The sequence below is a fragment of the Mastigoproctus giganteus genome, chromosome 2 (genome assembly GCF_048544385.1).
Source record: "Mastigoproctus giganteus isolate SK-2022 chromosome 2, ASM4854438v1, whole genome shotgun sequence".
NCBI classification, from domain to species: Eukaryota; Metazoa; Arthropoda; class Arachnida; order Uropygi; family Thelyphonidae; genus Mastigoproctus; species Mastigoproctus giganteus.
This window is the reverse complement of record NC_143576.1, coordinates 246543313-246561025: the sequence shown is the minus strand read 5'-3', so window position 1 is coordinate 246561025 and position 17713 is coordinate 246543313. Positions and strand designations below refer to the sequence as shown.

Sequence of the window (17713 nt, the reverse complement as noted above, 5' to 3'; positions counted from 1 at the left end):
GAAAGCTTTTGATATAATTGCACATGGAGGACTGCTGTTCAAACTGGAGCAATATGGCATTAAGGGCAAGTTAGTGCAATGGATAAAGGGATGGTTGAGTGGGAGATGAGAGAGTAGTAATCTGTGGACACTGCTCTACGTGGACTAATGTTATTAGTGGAGACCCCCAGGGTTCGGTGCTGGGCCTATTGTTGTTTTGTGTATTTATCAATGATATCGATGAAGGTACATCAAGCTGAATGTCCAAGTTTGCAGATGATACAAAGGTTGGCAGGGTTGTAATGACAGTAAAGACAGTATGCTACTCCATCTGGATCTAGATAAGTTGGGCAAATGGGCTGAGAAGTGGCAACTTAAGTTTAACATTGACAAATGTAAAATACTGCATATGGGCAGCAATAACTGAAGAGAAACGTACCGACTGTGTGGTACTACACTCAGGGAAGTGGAAAGTGAAAAAGATGTGGGGGTAATTGTGCAGTCAAATATGAAGTTCGCTGAACAGTGCAGATGGGCTACCAGGGACAGGGAGGTGATTATCCCATTATACAAGGCAATGGTTAGGCCACGCCTAGAGTACTGTGTACAGGTCTGGAGGCATCATTTTAGGAAGGATGTAGAGTTGCTAGAAACTATAGAGATTGGTCATGTGTTCGAGCCACAATGTCCAGCTTGTAGCTTGCGGACAGCAATTGAGGGTTGGAGGAATTATCCTGCTTTGTGCAAACATTTTGAATCAGAAGTTAAATATTCTGGATTATTAAACCGACTTTTCAATCTGGAATGTCTTAATGATTTAGCATTAATGATCGACATTCTGCAGGAGCTCTCTTACCTTTCAGAAGATTTACAAAGTCGCAGCATCACTTTGTAAAAGCAGATAAATTAATTATTCTAACTATCAATGCTATCGCTAATATGAAAAATTCTGAAGGAAATTATGAAGCTAAAATTGAGACCATGTTGAAGTTGAAAGAATTTGAAGGAATCAAAATCGAAAGTAAGAACACATTTAACTTATCCTTATTAAGCATACGTTATTAATGCAATAGAGTAATTTTAGATTAAATAAAGAAAATAAAGATCCTATTATCAATGAGGGATTGAAAGAAATTTTAAACATATGCTATCCGGAATTGTGGAATATGAAAGAACTTTTATCTCCATGGCAAAATGGTGAAAAACGAATAAGAAATTTAAGTTTTCTCATAAAATATGAAATAAAAATTAATGATTTTAGAGATTTTGTCGAATATAGTTTATATTTAAAATTGAGTGGAATTAATTTCCCCGGAACAGAAGTTAAACTAACAGGTCTGTAATTACTTGTGTCGCCCTTTGATCCTGCTTTGTGAATTGGGGTCACATTTGCACATCTCCAGTTGATAGGTACCTCCCCTGAGTCAAAGGCAACTCTTATAATTATGGCTACGGGTTTGCTTACTTCCTTTGCTGCCTCCTTTAATATAACTTAATAGATCCCATCCACCCCAGGTGCCTTTCTTATGTTTATCTGCAACAATTTTTCCTCCAAAGAGGATCTGCAACAATTTCTCCCCCTTTAAACTTTATACTGAAATATTTAAACCCCTCCTCCCCAACTTATACCATCATTATTGGTATATATATTTTTTCTAATTTATTATCAATCTGTTCTCTTGTTTGATAAGTTTAGTGTTATTATTTTATTTTTAGTGTGTGACATATTTTGGTTTTTATCTCTGTTAACTTTTACTATACTTCCTCTCTTATTCCTTCTTACTATTCTTTATTCACACTCAACTTTCTACTCATAATTTGGACTGAACAGTTTGTTATTGTGTCAGATGGGACTGTTGTTGTTGTTATTTGGGTTTTAGGAGCATTAGCAACTAAGGCCATATTGCTACGGGATATGCAGTGGTCATTCCCTGACCTTTCCGCATCTTCCGTATTTGGTGGTGATGGGCTCGAACCCCAGTCTAATCAAGAAGCATGTGCTACATGCTGCTGCTCCTTCCCACCTGCCTACGGAGGCGCCAGATGGGACTGAAATGCATGGGAAACAGTTAAAGAGATGAATGAAGCATATGGTATTGAGTATCTTGCTAGGACAGCTATATTTAAATGGCACAGAAATTCAGTGAAGGCTGTGAGTCTGTTGCAGATGGCCCAAGACTTGGTCAGCCTTCCTCCTCAATAACTCCTGAGCAAATCACAAAAGCTCAGGAAATTTTGGATGAAGACAGGTGAATTACCCTTTGTGAATTAGCTGTTAGCATGTCCATTTCACATGGTAGTGCTCACAATATTGTGAAAGATCATCTGAAAATTTTGTGAATCTGTGCCAGCTGGATTCCACACAATTTCACTCCAGAACAAAAACAGCAAAGAGTAGACTTGTGCAAATAAATGCTTGATTGTTTTGAAACACAGGGTCAAAACTTGTTAAATTAAATCACTTGTGATGAAACTTGGATTTTTTACTATGATCCAGAAACAAAACAACAGTCGAGGCAGTGGAAGCATTCTGATTCACCAAGACCTAAGAAATTTCAAGCTTCTCATTTGGCTGACAAACAATTGTTTCCTGTGTTTTTTGACATAAAAGCAATTTTTGTTACACATTTTATGCCTCGTGGAACAACTAGAATAAGAAAGCATATTCTGAAGTTCTCAGAGTCAAAGTTTGCCATGCCATTTGTGAGAAATGTCAGAACTTTCTGGTGTGAAGTGGTTTCTCCATAAAGACCACCAGGCCCGATATGACTAATAATGTGCAGCCAGTGATCACTGCCATAGGTGCCAAAGTTCTGCCACATCCCCCTTATTCACTGGACTTAGCCCGTGCAATTTCTTCCTGTTTCCACATTTTAAAAAAAGCTCTGAAAGACAAGCACTTTGCATCCGACAGTGATGCTCGCAGAGCCACAATGGAAGCACTTTGCAGGCTTTCAAAAAATGTCTCGCAAGAAGCATTTAATGCATGGATACGATGGTGGCGAAGTTGTGTAACGTTCAAGGGAGAGTATTTCAAGAAGAAAAAAAATCCACAGAAGTTCAGATGATGACAATTAAGATAAGGTCATGCACCAGTCCACAAATTAAATGATCATCCCTCATATTTATTATATTTATTAAACAGATTATGTGTTAGCACAATTGCAGTATCAGTATGTGTATAAGACCAAAATGAAAAGTATAGTATATGTTAGTGTATATACATTTGCATTTGTAAGGAGTAGGGAATACCTAATGACATATCTAGTTAAATCTATGAGTATATGTTGGTAAATTCATGATAGAGATTGCTAAAGAATATTCCAGATAATATATGCCTATGATTGATTAATCTTTAGGCCTGATTAATGCATTTGGTAATGCCATGTCAAATATTGATTATTGCAGAGAGAAGTTGTTTTTCCTTTCAATCTGGGTAATCAACACCTGTAAAAATCCTTTAAAGTACTGTGTTAATTCACAAATAAATAATATAGCAAAGGCTTAATCAATCAGTACTCACCTCCAAGTTATTCATGTATTCAGTAGCGTAGCTACACTTTTTCGGGCACGGAGGCAAAGAACATGTTTGCGCCCCTACTTAATAAATGAAAATTACAAAAACAGGAGACAGCCAAAGACACTGGGCTGCTAAAGAGCCCGGGCACAGAGGCAATTGCCTTGCTGGCCTATATGGTAGCTACGCCACTGCATGTATTGTCACATTGAAGATATAAGTGAGACAAAGATAAAAGTAAGGTAAAGCAAAGGCTTAATTAATCCGTACTCGGCTCCAAATTAGCATTAGCATTAGTAGAGGCATATGATGCAAGAAAGCAAATTTATGCAGCATCGGCAAAAAAAAAAAAAAACTTCCATTTCACCCCTCTGTTCATTCGAAATACCTGTCCAGCTGAGCCTTAAATTTATTTAGACTATCAACTTCCACAACAAGGGATGGAAGTCTGTTCCACCAACCAACCACCCGCTGGCTAAAGGCAAATTTCAGCACAACTATCCTACATCTGTCTTTCCTCAATCTGAATTTATGCCCTCTCAGGTGATTATTCTGAGAAAGAGGAAGAATCCCATCAGCATTGAGCTTGCTCAAACCATTCAAGGCTTTATACACCTCACCGGTGCCTAGTCTCCAGACACTGTAATTTGCAAAACTTAAGCCTTTCTTCATAAGAGCAATCCTTTGTTCCATTCACTAATCTTGTTGCCCTTCTCTGTACTCGTTCCAGCAGCTCTACATCCTTCTTGAAATGAGGCCTCCAGACCTGTATACAGTATTCAAGGTGTGGCCTGACCATTGTCTTATACAAGGGAATAATCACCTCCTTATCCCTGCTAGAAAAATTCCTGTATATCACTGACAAGACACCATGAGCTACTCTTGCAGCCCATCTGCACTGCTCAGAAAACTTCATATCTGCCTGCACAATTACCCCCAGGTCCTTTTCATTCTCTACCACTGTCAGTGTAGTACCACAGTGTTGATACGTTGCTCTGGGGCTGCTGTTTCCCATATGTAGTAATTTACATTTGTCAATGTTGAACTTCATTTGCCACCTCTCAGCCCATCTGCTCAACCTTTCCAGATCCTGTTGCAGCAGCATAGTGTCAGTAGTGTCCTTAACAACCATGCCAACCTTTTGTATTGTCTGCAAACTTGGACATTAAGCTTAAGATACCATCATCAATATCATTTATAAATACAGAAAACAATAATGGACCCAACGTTGAACCCCGAGCGGACTCCACTAATAACATTAGTCCACGATGAGCAGTGTCCATTTATTACAACTCTTTGTCTTCTCCCCCTCAACCATCCCTTTATCCATAGCAGCAATTTGCCTCCAATGCCACACTGCTGCAATTTGTGCAGCAGTCTTCCATGTGCAACAGTATCAAAAGCCTTTCTAAGATCCAAATAAATAATATCAAAGTTATTCTCTGCATCCAGTTCAGGCAGGACTTTCTGTTTGTTGTTTGTTTGTTTGTTGTTTGGTTTTTAGGAGCATTAGCAACTAAGGCCATATTGCTCCGGGATATGCGGTGGTCATTCCTTGACCTTTCCGCATCCTCCATATTTGGTGGTGACGGGCTCGAACCCCGGTCTAATCAAGAAGCGTGTGCTACGCACTGCTGCTCCTTCCCACCTGGCTACGGAGGCGCCTACAGCAGGACTTTCTCTTAACATGGTTTTGTTATAACTGAAGTCTTGTCTAGATGATCCTGCAGTGCTTCTTTAACCAGTGCTCCATTAATTTTCCTGGAACAGAAGTTAGACTCACAGGTCTATAATTACTTGTGTCAGCCTTTGATCCTTCTTTGTGAATATGAGTCACATTTGCACATCTCCAGTCTATGGGTACCTCCCCTGAGTCCAAAGAAGCTCTCATAATTATGGCTAAGGGTTTGCTTACTTCCTTTGCTGCCTCCTTTAATATAACTGGATAGATCCCATCCACCCCAGGTGCCTTTTTTATGTTTATCCTCAACAATTTCTCCTCCACTTTCCTCTCAGTTATTACAAAATCATCTAGCTCACTGCCTGAGTTTACTTCACCTCTGGCATTCCCCTTCCTGAGTAACTCCTCATGTGTGAATGTAGATGCAAAATAATTGTTTAGTTTGTTAGCCACCTGAGCAGGATTCTCAACTGTTGAACCATCAATATCCAGTGGACCAATCTGATTCATCCCTTTCCTTCTAGGGTTTACATAGGTAAAGAACTCTTTTCTGCTTTTCTTTGCATCCTTTGCCAAGGATTTCTCAAAATCTGACTTTGCCTGCCTAATCTCCTTTGTGACTTGGTTACAGACCAGCTTATATCTATCATAGGCTTCCATGTCACCGATTAATTTATATGTATCCCATTCATTTCTCTTCTCTGCTGTATGTCTCATTAGTTCATCTGACATCCATTTAGATCTAAACCTTGAACAATATTTCTTAGTTGGTATGTAAAGCCTAGTAGCTTCCAAGATAAGTTCTTTGAATGCTTCCGATTTTGAATTTGCTGTTGTTAACATCATCAGTTGGTCCCACTGTATAGAATTTAAATACTGTCTCAGACCATCGTAGTCTCCTTTACGAAAGCAAAAGCCCTTCTCTTTACCCCTGATGGTAGTTACCTCTTTGAGTAAAACCCACTTCAGCACACTGTGATCACTGCCACCTAGTGGTTCCTTTATCTGCAGATTCTTAATGCATGAAGAATCACTACTGATAATCAGATCAAGAGTATTACTCCCTCTAGTTGCCTTCAGAACATGCTGATGTAGAAAACAATCATCCAATAAATCCACAAAAGCCTTGCTAGTGTGTGAGTGACCAACCCACAAATTCCAGTCAATATCTGGGAAATTAAAATCCTCCATTATAAGACTCTGATTTACTGGCCCACTCTATTTCCCTGTACAGTTTCTTATTATACTCATCAGAGTCATTAGGCCTATAACACACTCCTACTCTCAATTTTGATCTCACAATGCTTATGTCACACCAAACTGACTTGACACTGCACTGTCCAGCTATATCAACATGCTTCACTTCCTTGGATTTTATGTATTTCTTAACTAATAGCATAACCCCTCCTCCCTTCCTATCCTGTCTATCCTTTCTGTAGACATTGTACTCCCCAAATTCCAGTTCTGTATTCCTTATATCTGAGTGACACCACGTCTCTGATATCCCAACAATATCTGCCTTTGATGTTTTGAGCAATACCTCAAATTCATCAAATTTATTTACCAAACTCCTAGCATTGGTGTACACGCAAGTATACATGCACCTGTTCCTATTCTTAGCTACCCTAACACAACTCATATGTTTACTTGTACCGCAATGACTCCCAGCAGTCTCTGAAATATCCTGCATCTTGTTTTCCAAGCTGCTGCTCATTCCAATAGAAGCAGTGCAAGAATCACTTTCACCTCTGCCAATGGCTACTGTTAATCTATTAGTCATTGTATCCCCCCAAAGTAGCAGTTTTCCGACCCACCTAACTCTGCCTCGATAGCATCAGCAAATATTCTTGCACCTTTTCTATTTAAGTGTATCCCATCCCTGTAAAAGCAGTCTCTCCTGTTAACAAGTACAGACCAGGCTGAAAAAAATTCTATCCCTTGAGCCTTGCACAATCTTTCCAGGGTCAAATTGATCGACAAGGCTGTCATTATATACTCCCTCCTATCGTGTCTGGGCAGAATTGCAGATGCTTTCAAATTCAACCCTAATTCACGGCTTTTTTTCAACAGTGATCTGTACTTGTTAAGTAATTCTGCCGGTCTCCTACTCTTAATATCTTTAGTGCCAATGTGTACAACTATATCGCCTTTTGTGCCCTTAAAAGATGATATCCGCTCTACAATGTCATCAACCTTTGCCCCTGGCAGATATACCCTGGTCCTGTTCCACCTATCCTTTTTATAAAGCATGTTTTCCGTTTCCCTGACAATAGAGTCACCAACAACTACTAATTCCTGTGGGACCAGCGCATTCTGCCTTGGGGGTTGCTGCTGTGTTGCATGATGACCAAGTGCAAGCTCTGGCGTTGATGTGGGCAGCTGAGAGCTTGATGGGCCCCTTAATTTACTTCCTTCGAGGGCATCCACCCTGTCCTTCAAGCTCTCATATAGGCCCATAACAGCACTGAGTTGTCGCCTGATTTCCTTACACTCCTTACATCGCGCACACACAAAGACACCCCCCATGGCAATATCATGTCCCATACCCGATTGCTCCACAAACATCATGCAAGCAGTGCATTTTAAAAGGCTGTGATTCAGAGGGCAACTGCCCCCCCCCCCCTCAGTTCTCCCATGAGCCACAGCACTCCCATTAGCTTGAGCCTTTTGCTTTGCTGCTCTGGTCTGAGTCATGATTTTGATTTAATTTCAATAAAATTTCAATTTCAGTACAAAATTATAACCCTAAACTTGTATCCCAACACAGTTATAATGCTATATATATTTTTCAGTATTGAGTATTATCTACGAATTCCATTTATACAACTTCTGTATCAAGTCATGTATTAATTAATTATGTTACATTTGTAATCTAAGTCGTTATATGTATTTAGTTAAAAAGTACAATTTAATTGACAGTGAAGTTTAAGAGGATTAATAGATTTTACTGATTGATTGACAATATTATATTATATACTATACTATACTAAGCTTACGCTATCTAGTTTGGGATATAATGTTGTATCCGTGTATACTTTACTTTGCTTTTATCTTTATCTTACTTAAATCTTCAAAGTGACAATACACAGATAATTTGGAGGTGTGTACCGATTAATTAAGCCTTTGCTATATTACTGATTTGTACTCCATAGATTTAGCAAGACATGTCTATCAGGTATGCTCTACTCTTCGCTAAAGCTAACATATATATGTTGTCTGAAATGTTTCTATAGTTGGAATTTTGTGTTTTTTTCAATATTAACATAAATTATGTTAACATAATTTAACATAAAATTAAATGATAATAACAAGTTAACATAAATTACAATAACAAGGACATTTTTGATAAATTTTGGTACATTTTTGATATATGCACCAAAAATTTTAATCTCAAATAAATGCAGTAAGCAGGGAAAAAAGTTTTGTATATTATACAAGATAATATGCAAAATTCTTTAAGATTTCTTTTAAATTTCTTTTAACTATTTTAAAGCAATATCACAAAAGTAACTAATTATTTAAATATTCCGTTAGATATGTACAATTCAAAAGATAAAACGTTTTAAAAAAAGTATGAAACATTTCATCTTACAGAATTTATAATAGTTCCTTTTAATGACTGGTGCTCGCATATTGTTTCATCTATTTTAAGAGGAATATCAGCTGGAGCAATTACATCCCACTCATCTAAATCTGCATAAATGAAATTTCATAAGATTAGCACTAATTTTCAATACATTTTGCTTTGCACACTTTTACAATAATCAACATCATACAATTTTTAAACAACACTAGTTGCCATGAAAATTTTTAAAGAAAATATTATTCATTCGTTTATGCAGGGCTATTTTTACAGAATTTTTAGACCATATAATCAACTAAATAAATTTAGAATTGTGCATTTAAAAAATTCTAGTTGACTTTCCTGTCATAAGTTTCAACAAATTCTATGAAGCATATAGGTGAACATATTAATAGTTTCCGTATCTGCAATTTAACTTTCACCAGTATAGAAATATCTAACAATCTTTGATAAACAGAAGAAAGAACTTTTCCATGTGATAAACATTAAACTAATATACTGATTAATAAACTAGTGTGTTCCACTGGCACCACTCAAATTTTAATTGGCCAATTAATTAATGCATTCAGGTATTCTTTTCACCAACATTTGTTATATTTGTTAATTTGGTAACAGCCTCAGTTACCAAATTATTATTATCATTATTATTAGCATATGGTGCAAGGAAGCTGAGGCTTTTGCTGCACCAGCCAAGAGAGAGAGAGAGAGAGAGAGAGAGAGAGAGAGAGAGAGAGAGAGAGAGAGAGAGAGAGAGAGAGCAAGGGTCAGAAGTAGAAGGGAATCACCAAGAAAGAGAAGAATGATGATATCCAGCTCAGGACCCTGGGTGTGCCAAGACCATACTCACCCGATGTGAGCCCCTGGGGTTAGTGATGATATTTTTGAACCATTGTTTGTAATTTTTATCATCTGGCCAAAGGAGGGCATCTTGAATTTTTTTTCTTAGAGAGAAAATACTTGTCACATTAATGCTAAAAACCATTACTATATTTATGACACAGTAATTGTTTTTAGCATTAATGTGATGCCTCTTTTCTCTGAAAGAAAGAAAACTTCAAGGTCCCCTACTTTAACCTCAACATAAAATTCTAAATGAAATTCAAAATATTGGCAGTTAATTTGGTAACTGGGACTGTAAGAAAAAAAAGTCTCACTGACCAATGAAAATTTTTATCACACAGGAGAGTGTTCATAAATGCTCTTGACTTTGGTTATATAAAATATAATTTAAAAAAATTGCTTAATTTTGAAACAACTTGTGTACCAAGAGATAGGTTTACTTTAACTAGTTACAGTGACATAGGGAAACTTTTTTTGATGGATGTCCTTTTATTTTTTCAATCATAACCACTCCCCTCCTTTCTACCCTTTGTTAGAAACAGAGAAAATTTATATTATTTTAAAAATTATTTTAATAGCAAGGACTTAAACTGGATCATTAGATATTAATGAAAATATTGATGTAAAATGTGTGCAGATGCAAATTTCATCATCATGTTGGCTGATTGCCCATGAGTATCAGCTGCATAGCATTAGTTGAGGCATATGATGCGAAAAAGCAAGTTTATACAGCATCAACCAAAAAAAAAAAAAAACCCTTCCCATTTCACCCATCCAGTCACTCCAAATGTTGTCTAAAGCCTTAAATTTATTTAAGCTATCAACTTCCACAACAACAGATGTAAGTTTGTTCCAGCAATCAGCTACCCGTTGGCTAAAGGCAAACTTCCACACATCTATTCTACAACTGTCTTTCCTCAATTTGAATCTATGCCCCCCCTCAGGTTCTTAATCCGAGCGAGTGGAAGTATCCCATCAGCATTGAGCATGCTAAAACCAAGGCCTTATACACCTTGATCAGATCACCTCGCAGGTGCCTAATCTCTAGAAGTTTCAATTTGCAGAACTGAAGCGTTTCTTGGTAAGAGCACCCCTTTGTTCCTCTCACCAACCTTGTTGTCCTTCTCTGTACTCGTTCTAGCAACTCTACATCCTTCCTAAAATGAGGCCTCCAGACCTGTATACAGTACTCAAGGTGTGGCCTGATCATTGCCTTATACAAAGGGATAATCACCTCCTTGTCTCTGCTAGCAAAATTCCTATATATCATTGACAAAACTCCAGGACCTGCTCTGGCAGCCTGTCTGCACTGCTCAGAGAACTTCATATCTGACTGCACAATTATCCCCAGGTCTTTTTCATTCTCCACCTCCATGAGTGTAGTACCATATAAGATGAGTATCAGCTGCATTTGTTTTTCTTAATAGTATGCTAAAGGTCTTGTGTTATGAGTCGTTTCCTTAAGAGGAATCATAATGCTGAGAAGTGTGGCCAGTAGAAATGGCCACATTTCTCAGCTTTTATGAGTGCAAAAGATGAGTGCATTGATTATTGTGAAATGACAAAAGTGGGGACATCCCATCTTCTGTTTCATTTAAAGAGATGTTCATTCAAAAGTAATAAAGTCGCAATAGCTGTTCTGGAACATCTGCCAGTAGCAAACTCAATCACTGTGTGATATTTTACAATTGGAAATGAAAGCTAAAGAGCTACCTTACTAGTAATGAAAATGTTGATTTGCTTCTTGGTGTAAAACTAATGTACTTACCACATAAAAAATAAAAGAATAAGTAAAAAAAAACAAAACTTCTATAAGCAAGTTAAAGATACCTGCCTTCTCCATATTTCATCAAAGAAAGTTGAAGTCTAAGGTGAGGATGGGACGATTCACTAACAGCAGTTGCAAAATCCCAGTCAGAAAGAAGAGGTGCATATCTTCCTTCTCCATTATGTTTAGTTAGATAGCTAAGCACAAATTCTCTGTAAAAAAGGCAAAATAAAAATAGCATGTAAAGAAAATAATAACTATAGTAATACAGTGAAAGTTTGCTATGATAAGAACTGAGAGAAAAAAAAAAAAGAAAACAAAACAAATTTTACTTGAAAAGATGCTTGTTATATTTAAATTACAGATTAAAAAGTGATCACTGTATTAAGTGTCACTTAATACCATGGATACCCTCTCAGGTGCTAAATGTTAAAGAAAACTCAAGAAACATAAAAATCTGTTACATATTTGCTTGTAATTTTTATCAATTATAATAATCTTTATTGCAAGCAAGCAACATAATAATGAAAAAAAAAAAGAAAAAAAAAAAAACAGTTCATATGGTATCTTGCATAGGAATATTATATAATGAATGACTAAAACAAAACTGATTCAGCAGCTCACAATTTCTTCCTCTTCCTTAGAGCACTAACATGGAGAATGGCATTTTTAATTTTGTTCATATTCTTAAGGACAGCAAAGAGGGACAACAAAAATAACCCAAATATCCTACCAATTTCACTTTTGTTAATACTGTTATTTTCACAGGCATTTGTCATTCAAATTCTGTAGTCCACATCTTTTTTCTTTTTCATCCCAATAATCATAAGAAAGTTATTATTAGCCATACAGTGCAAGAAAGTGTAAGGGGGCTTTTGCTGCTCAGAAAGAAAGAAAACAAAATCACTATTCCTTGTGTTTTCTTCTGCCTATAAATACTTTTCCAGCAGGTCACTGAATTTCTTCAAGCTGTTAGCTTAAACTGCACATAGTGGCAATTTATTCCTCTCCTCCACAATTCTATCCCCTTATTTTGAATTTATGCCACCTGATTCAAGTGTCACTTAATACCATTACATTTTGCCTTCATTCATTTCCTTTTCAGTGTCATATAAATCTCAGTCAGATTTCCCCTATAAGTAACTGAAGTAACTAGTTACCAAGTTCTGTAAACCACATATTTGAAGTGTCTCCTCATATGGATACTCCTTTCCTAATTGCATCAGGCATATTGCCTATCTTTGGACCTTTTCAAGAATTTTGATGCTTTTTCTCAGATGTGTGGCTTCTATACCTGGTCATAGTATTCTAAATGTAGTCTCACAGCAGAATTTAAACTTCTCTTTCTCTAAAAGCAACTGTTCATTAAATCATTGACAGCAAACAATGGGCTCTCGCTGCTACTTGTCTGCACTGCATAGATAAATTCATGTTCACTTGTATCATAACTGCCAAATCTCTTTCTTGCTCTAGTATTTAAATTCAACCCAGAATAACTTATACATATTACACTGTATAAGTTATTCTGGGTTGTAGTTGCCACTGGAGGAGTGCTGCTTAATGTTGATCATTGACCACTCTCCCAATCTTCACATCATCTGCAAGTTTTGATGCAAAATCAAAAAAGAGTAGTCCAAGCATCATCCCTGAAAGTTCCACTTATGTATCCCATCCTTAAAGAGTACCTATTAATTAATTAATTACAATTTTATGTACAACCACTATAGGTTGTAATTAATGGCTGCAATTAAATAATTAAAACTCTTTGTCCCACTGTACTATAGCTGTTGTATTATCCATCTAAAGGTCTTATGATCCCAATGTTGCAGTTTATCTAGAAATCTCTCATATGGGACCAAGTTAAATGCTTTGCCAAAGTCCAAATAAAGGATATCAAAATTATCTTTTGCATTCAACTCATGAGTAACACTGTCCTAATTGTTATGGGTTAGTTAAACAAGATTTTCCCTTTAGAAAGTCAGGCTGTGTGTTCCATCGAGAAAACCATATCTATCTAGATGAACTTATATAGTATTCTTAATCACTGCTGCCATGATTTTACCTATCACTGAAGTCAGACTGACCAATAAATATGTAGTCATACTATATTTACAATTGAGAATACAATGGCACCTCTCCAATTCAAGGGAATCACCGCTGAGTCTAATGAAGCACTCATGATTAACCTTAATGGCTTGATGAATTTCCTCACTTCTTTTAAAATAACTGGGTATATGCAATCTCCACTGGGGTGTCAACTTACCTTTAGGTTCAAACATTTTTCTAGTGAATACTGTAATTTCTGCATCACTGATTTTACAGTGTTCAGTTTCCCTTTGCCATAAAGGGGCTTTCATCTGTAATTATAGATGAATAGCACCCATTCAATTCATGAGTTACTACAGCTGGGTTATCTAACATCTTCCTGCATCCATTGTGTAAGGATTCAATCTGATTTGCTATCTTCTTATTTGTGTTTATATATATGTAAATATTTCTTGTTCCTTTTCTTTGCTCATTCAACAAGTAATTTTTCATACTTATTCTTTACCAAGCTTAATCATTTCTGTGATTCTGTTACAGATCAACTTGTAACTGTTATATTAGCATTTGCATTAGTTGGGGCATGAAGCCTCAACTAATGCAAATGCTAATATAACAGTTACAAGAAGCAAGCCTATACAACATCAGCCAAAAAAAAAAAAAAGTTCCCATTTCACCCATCCAGTCACTCCAAATGTTTGTCTAGTTCAGCCTTAAATTTATTTAAGCTATATGGCTTGGAGCTGTTCATCACTCTATAACTGTCTACTGCTATCTTTCGTTGCTTTACTAAATTAACCATTTCCTTACTTGTCTTCCTCTCATCCCTTCTCCAAATGCTATATTTTCATTTTCATTTGGTATATGTGCACTTGGGGTTTCCATTATGATGGCTTTAAAGTTATTCTATAATTCACCTGTATTTTCCCAGTTATAATGGATATTTAGAGTGTTAGACTATCATAATCTTCTTTCCTGAAATTAAAACCCCTGCCCTTACCTTTAACAAGTGAGATGTCACTTTTCATCATCCACCTTAGCACTCCATGATCACAACAAGCTTTATATTAAAATAACCCTTATCTTAAATCAATCTCAAATCTTTATATTATCTCAATAAGCTTTATCTTAAAATATACCTCGCACATTTTCCCACAGAAAGTCACTTCAACTGAATTTTAACGACTACTGCACCTCTCCAAGTGTACAGTTCACTCAGCAACAAACATGTCCACAATTGCAACTAAATGGCAGCTACCGACCTGCAAAAGTGGAGACAAAAAAAGACAACAAAAAGTCAAATTACAATGCTCCAAGCATATAAACTTGTTTCCATAACTTTGAAGAACAAAAACATGATAGTGCATACCAAGCAGTAGCAAAATGTTTAAAATTAAATGAGACATGCATTTGCAAAAACAAGAACAAGGAAAATTACATTATTGCCACAATTTAAAGTGAAAATTTAACTCATTAGAGCAAAAAAGTTTCATATTCACAAGAAGTTCTCTTTATTACCTTCTAAACCTGATTTGATTTTGACACAAAAGATCTTAACAGAAACCTCAATAAAAAAAAAAAGTTTCAATACTGATGACATTACAGAGAAATGGACATGCATTCTGAAGAGTATTTCCAAAGAGGAGTTCTAAAACTGTTTTTGTCAGTGGCAGCATTACTGGTCAAAGGTTTACAACAGGAGTACACCAAAAAACATAGAGTTCACTAATGTGTACCACTGCAAGTATGTTTATTACTATGTGACCTTAGTGCAATCACATCAAGGAAAGGCTTCTAAGACCAACTTGAAATACCTGCATACTTTTATAAATTGCTGATTAGGATAAAATTGTTTAACACAAATTTTTTTTTATTCATTAGTCTAACTACATGTTTCTGTTCAAAACCCATTCAGTATAAGAAAACCTTTTATGCTAATTTTGATGTTTCTTAACCTACATGTAGTCCACTGATAAGCAACAAAGGAATTTCATGTGGGTCTAGTATCATTATAAGATCGATTAGAATGATCCTGTGTTTTCCAAGCATATATATACATATACAGGAATGGAATTTTTACAGGTGGTAAAAGGTTAAGAAACATTGATCTATATGCAATGCTATCAGAATAAAATGAATATCCCAAGCTTTTTGTTTATAAAAAACATTTACAAACAATGACATCTTCTTAATATTTAGCTTTATCATGAAAAACTTTCACTGTTATTCATCACTACGTACTCTTTATTTATATTTACTTTCATTTAACATAAATAAAAAAATTATTTTTTCTTAGAAAACACACCATGATTGGTCATTCTGTACATGTAATCTGTAATTTCATGAGAACTGTTTACCCATTTAAATGGAATTTGAAGTAAAAATACTAATACATAATGATACATAAGTGATCATTGTTTATAAATTTTGCTTACTTGTTCATAAGTCTTCAGGTATTTATTTTATTGTGACAGGTCACAGCAGAATTTCAAATTGTCCTGCACTTCAAACTAACAACTGCAATGACTAAAATAACTATATGCTCATTCTTTTCATATATTAAATTTTGATATTTACTTATTATATCATTTATCATATTTTAACATTATTTGATAAAAACGGCCTTATAAAATGAGAATTAAATTAAATGCATTTCTTCAAAAGAGAGATAAAAGTCTGTCAACATACTGTATATCAAACCTGATCCAGATTTTTATCATAGTTTTTAAAGGTAGTCGAAAGCTCTTAACTTTCATTTGCCATTAAAAAAAAGACTTATAGCTTCTAGTGATAGTAGCTAAAAGTCAGCTATCACGGTTCAATGGTTGACTTTTAGCTACAATCACTTGAATTCAGAGATGCATAAAATTTTCATTTTATTTTTAATGCTCACATTGAAATATATAACCCTAAAACATTTACTATTGAGTTACATATTAATTAGACTGTATTGTTAAAAGTCAGTGTAACAGGTTGGTTAAGTCAATGTTAAAATTTTGTAACCATTAAATTTAAAAATATTTTTTATCATTTTGAGAAAAAGAAACTTGTATGCCAATTTCTTGCAAAAATGAAAATCATATTGATAAACTCTACCATTTTATCATCACTGAAGTCAACGTCCAAATGTTTTCTATAATTAACAGGCTGAAAATCCATGAATGATTGATAAATGCATTAATTGTTTCAAAATCCACTTCAAACAACTTTTGTCTCTGCCCTATTACAGGAATTTTTACATACAAGAAAAAAATTACAGCAGTTGCACGCTGCACTTGAATTTGACCAATTCTTGTGAGTCATCTAAACACAGGGCCGGCCCGAACAAAAGCGGGGCCCGGTGCAAAGTTGACTTGCGGGGCCTTGATATAAATTCGTACAACAAAATAATTGATTGCATTTTGATATTTATTACATTGCACAAATTGGTTTAGTAAGGATTACATGAAAATGATAAATAATTAAATTATTTTAATAAACTTAACATTTCAATCACAAAAAAATCTTTAATAAATCAAATAAGAAAAATAATTGCTTCATATACTTATAAAATACAATTTGGTATGCGACTTAATCGAATAAGGTCACAATATGTGATTTTTGTTTCATTTTCTTACATGTTTTATAGCAAATTCGTTGATAATATCATCATAATTTAGTTTTTTGGCTATTTCGGATTCGATAGATAAAATGGCTAAGGAGGTAAATCGTTCATGACTAATGCTAGATCTCAAGTAATTTTTTATTATTTTCAATCTTGAGAAAGATCTTTCTGCAGATGCGACGGTAATTGGTAAGGTTAATATAATTTTCAGAACAGTAACAAAATTTGGATACAATTCAAATAAATTATTTTTCAGTAAATATTGTAATATTGTGTTCCTGGAAGGAAAAACCCGACGACAAATTTTGATTTCATTAAATAAATCAATGCAATCAATATCGTCTTGCAAGGTAGCATTTAAGTCTTTGCAACATTTAAGATCGTTTTCAGTCAGTTTTTGAATATTATCCGAATTATATAAAAAAACATATGACGTCTCATGTTCGTGATAAATTTCGAATCTTTTCTTAAAAGAAATAATCGCACTATCGATTATGACTAGAAAATATTGAATTCTGAAATATTCTTCGCCTGATTAAATAGGCTGATCGGTTCCTTCATAACAAAATTGCTTTGTTTTTCGTCCAGTTCTTTGATTCTTAAATTCAGATGTCACTTGTAATTCTTCAGCTATTTCCTTTGCAGTTATTAAAGAAGATTTGAATCCCGATTCACGATACTGTTCAAAAAAAAATTAA

At 35.2% G+C, this 17713-nt stretch overlaps 1 protein-coding gene across 2 annotated transcripts in view; it reads right to left on the bottom strand.

Moving 5' to 3' along the window:
• The window catches only part of LOC150090344 (TBC1 domain family member 25-like), a 58180-nt gene that overhangs the window by 4611 nt on the left and 35856 nt on the right, over positions 1 to 17713 (bottom strand). The window contains exons 2-4 of one of the 2 annotated variants that reach the window (XM_090369080.1): positions 14551 to 14673; positions 11435 to 11580; positions 8770 to 8870 (exon numbers count right to left, since the gene is read on the bottom strand). In XM_090369080.1, the coding sequence (XP_090225206.1) occupies positions 8770 to 8870; positions 11435 to 11450 (117 nt within the window). In that variant the 5' untranslated portion in view covers positions 11451 to 11580; positions 14551 to 14673. The remainder of the gene's footprint in view (positions 1 to 8769; positions 8871 to 11434; positions 11581 to 14550; positions 14674 to 17713) is intronic. The other variant, XM_090369079.1, reaches the window with a different exon arrangement.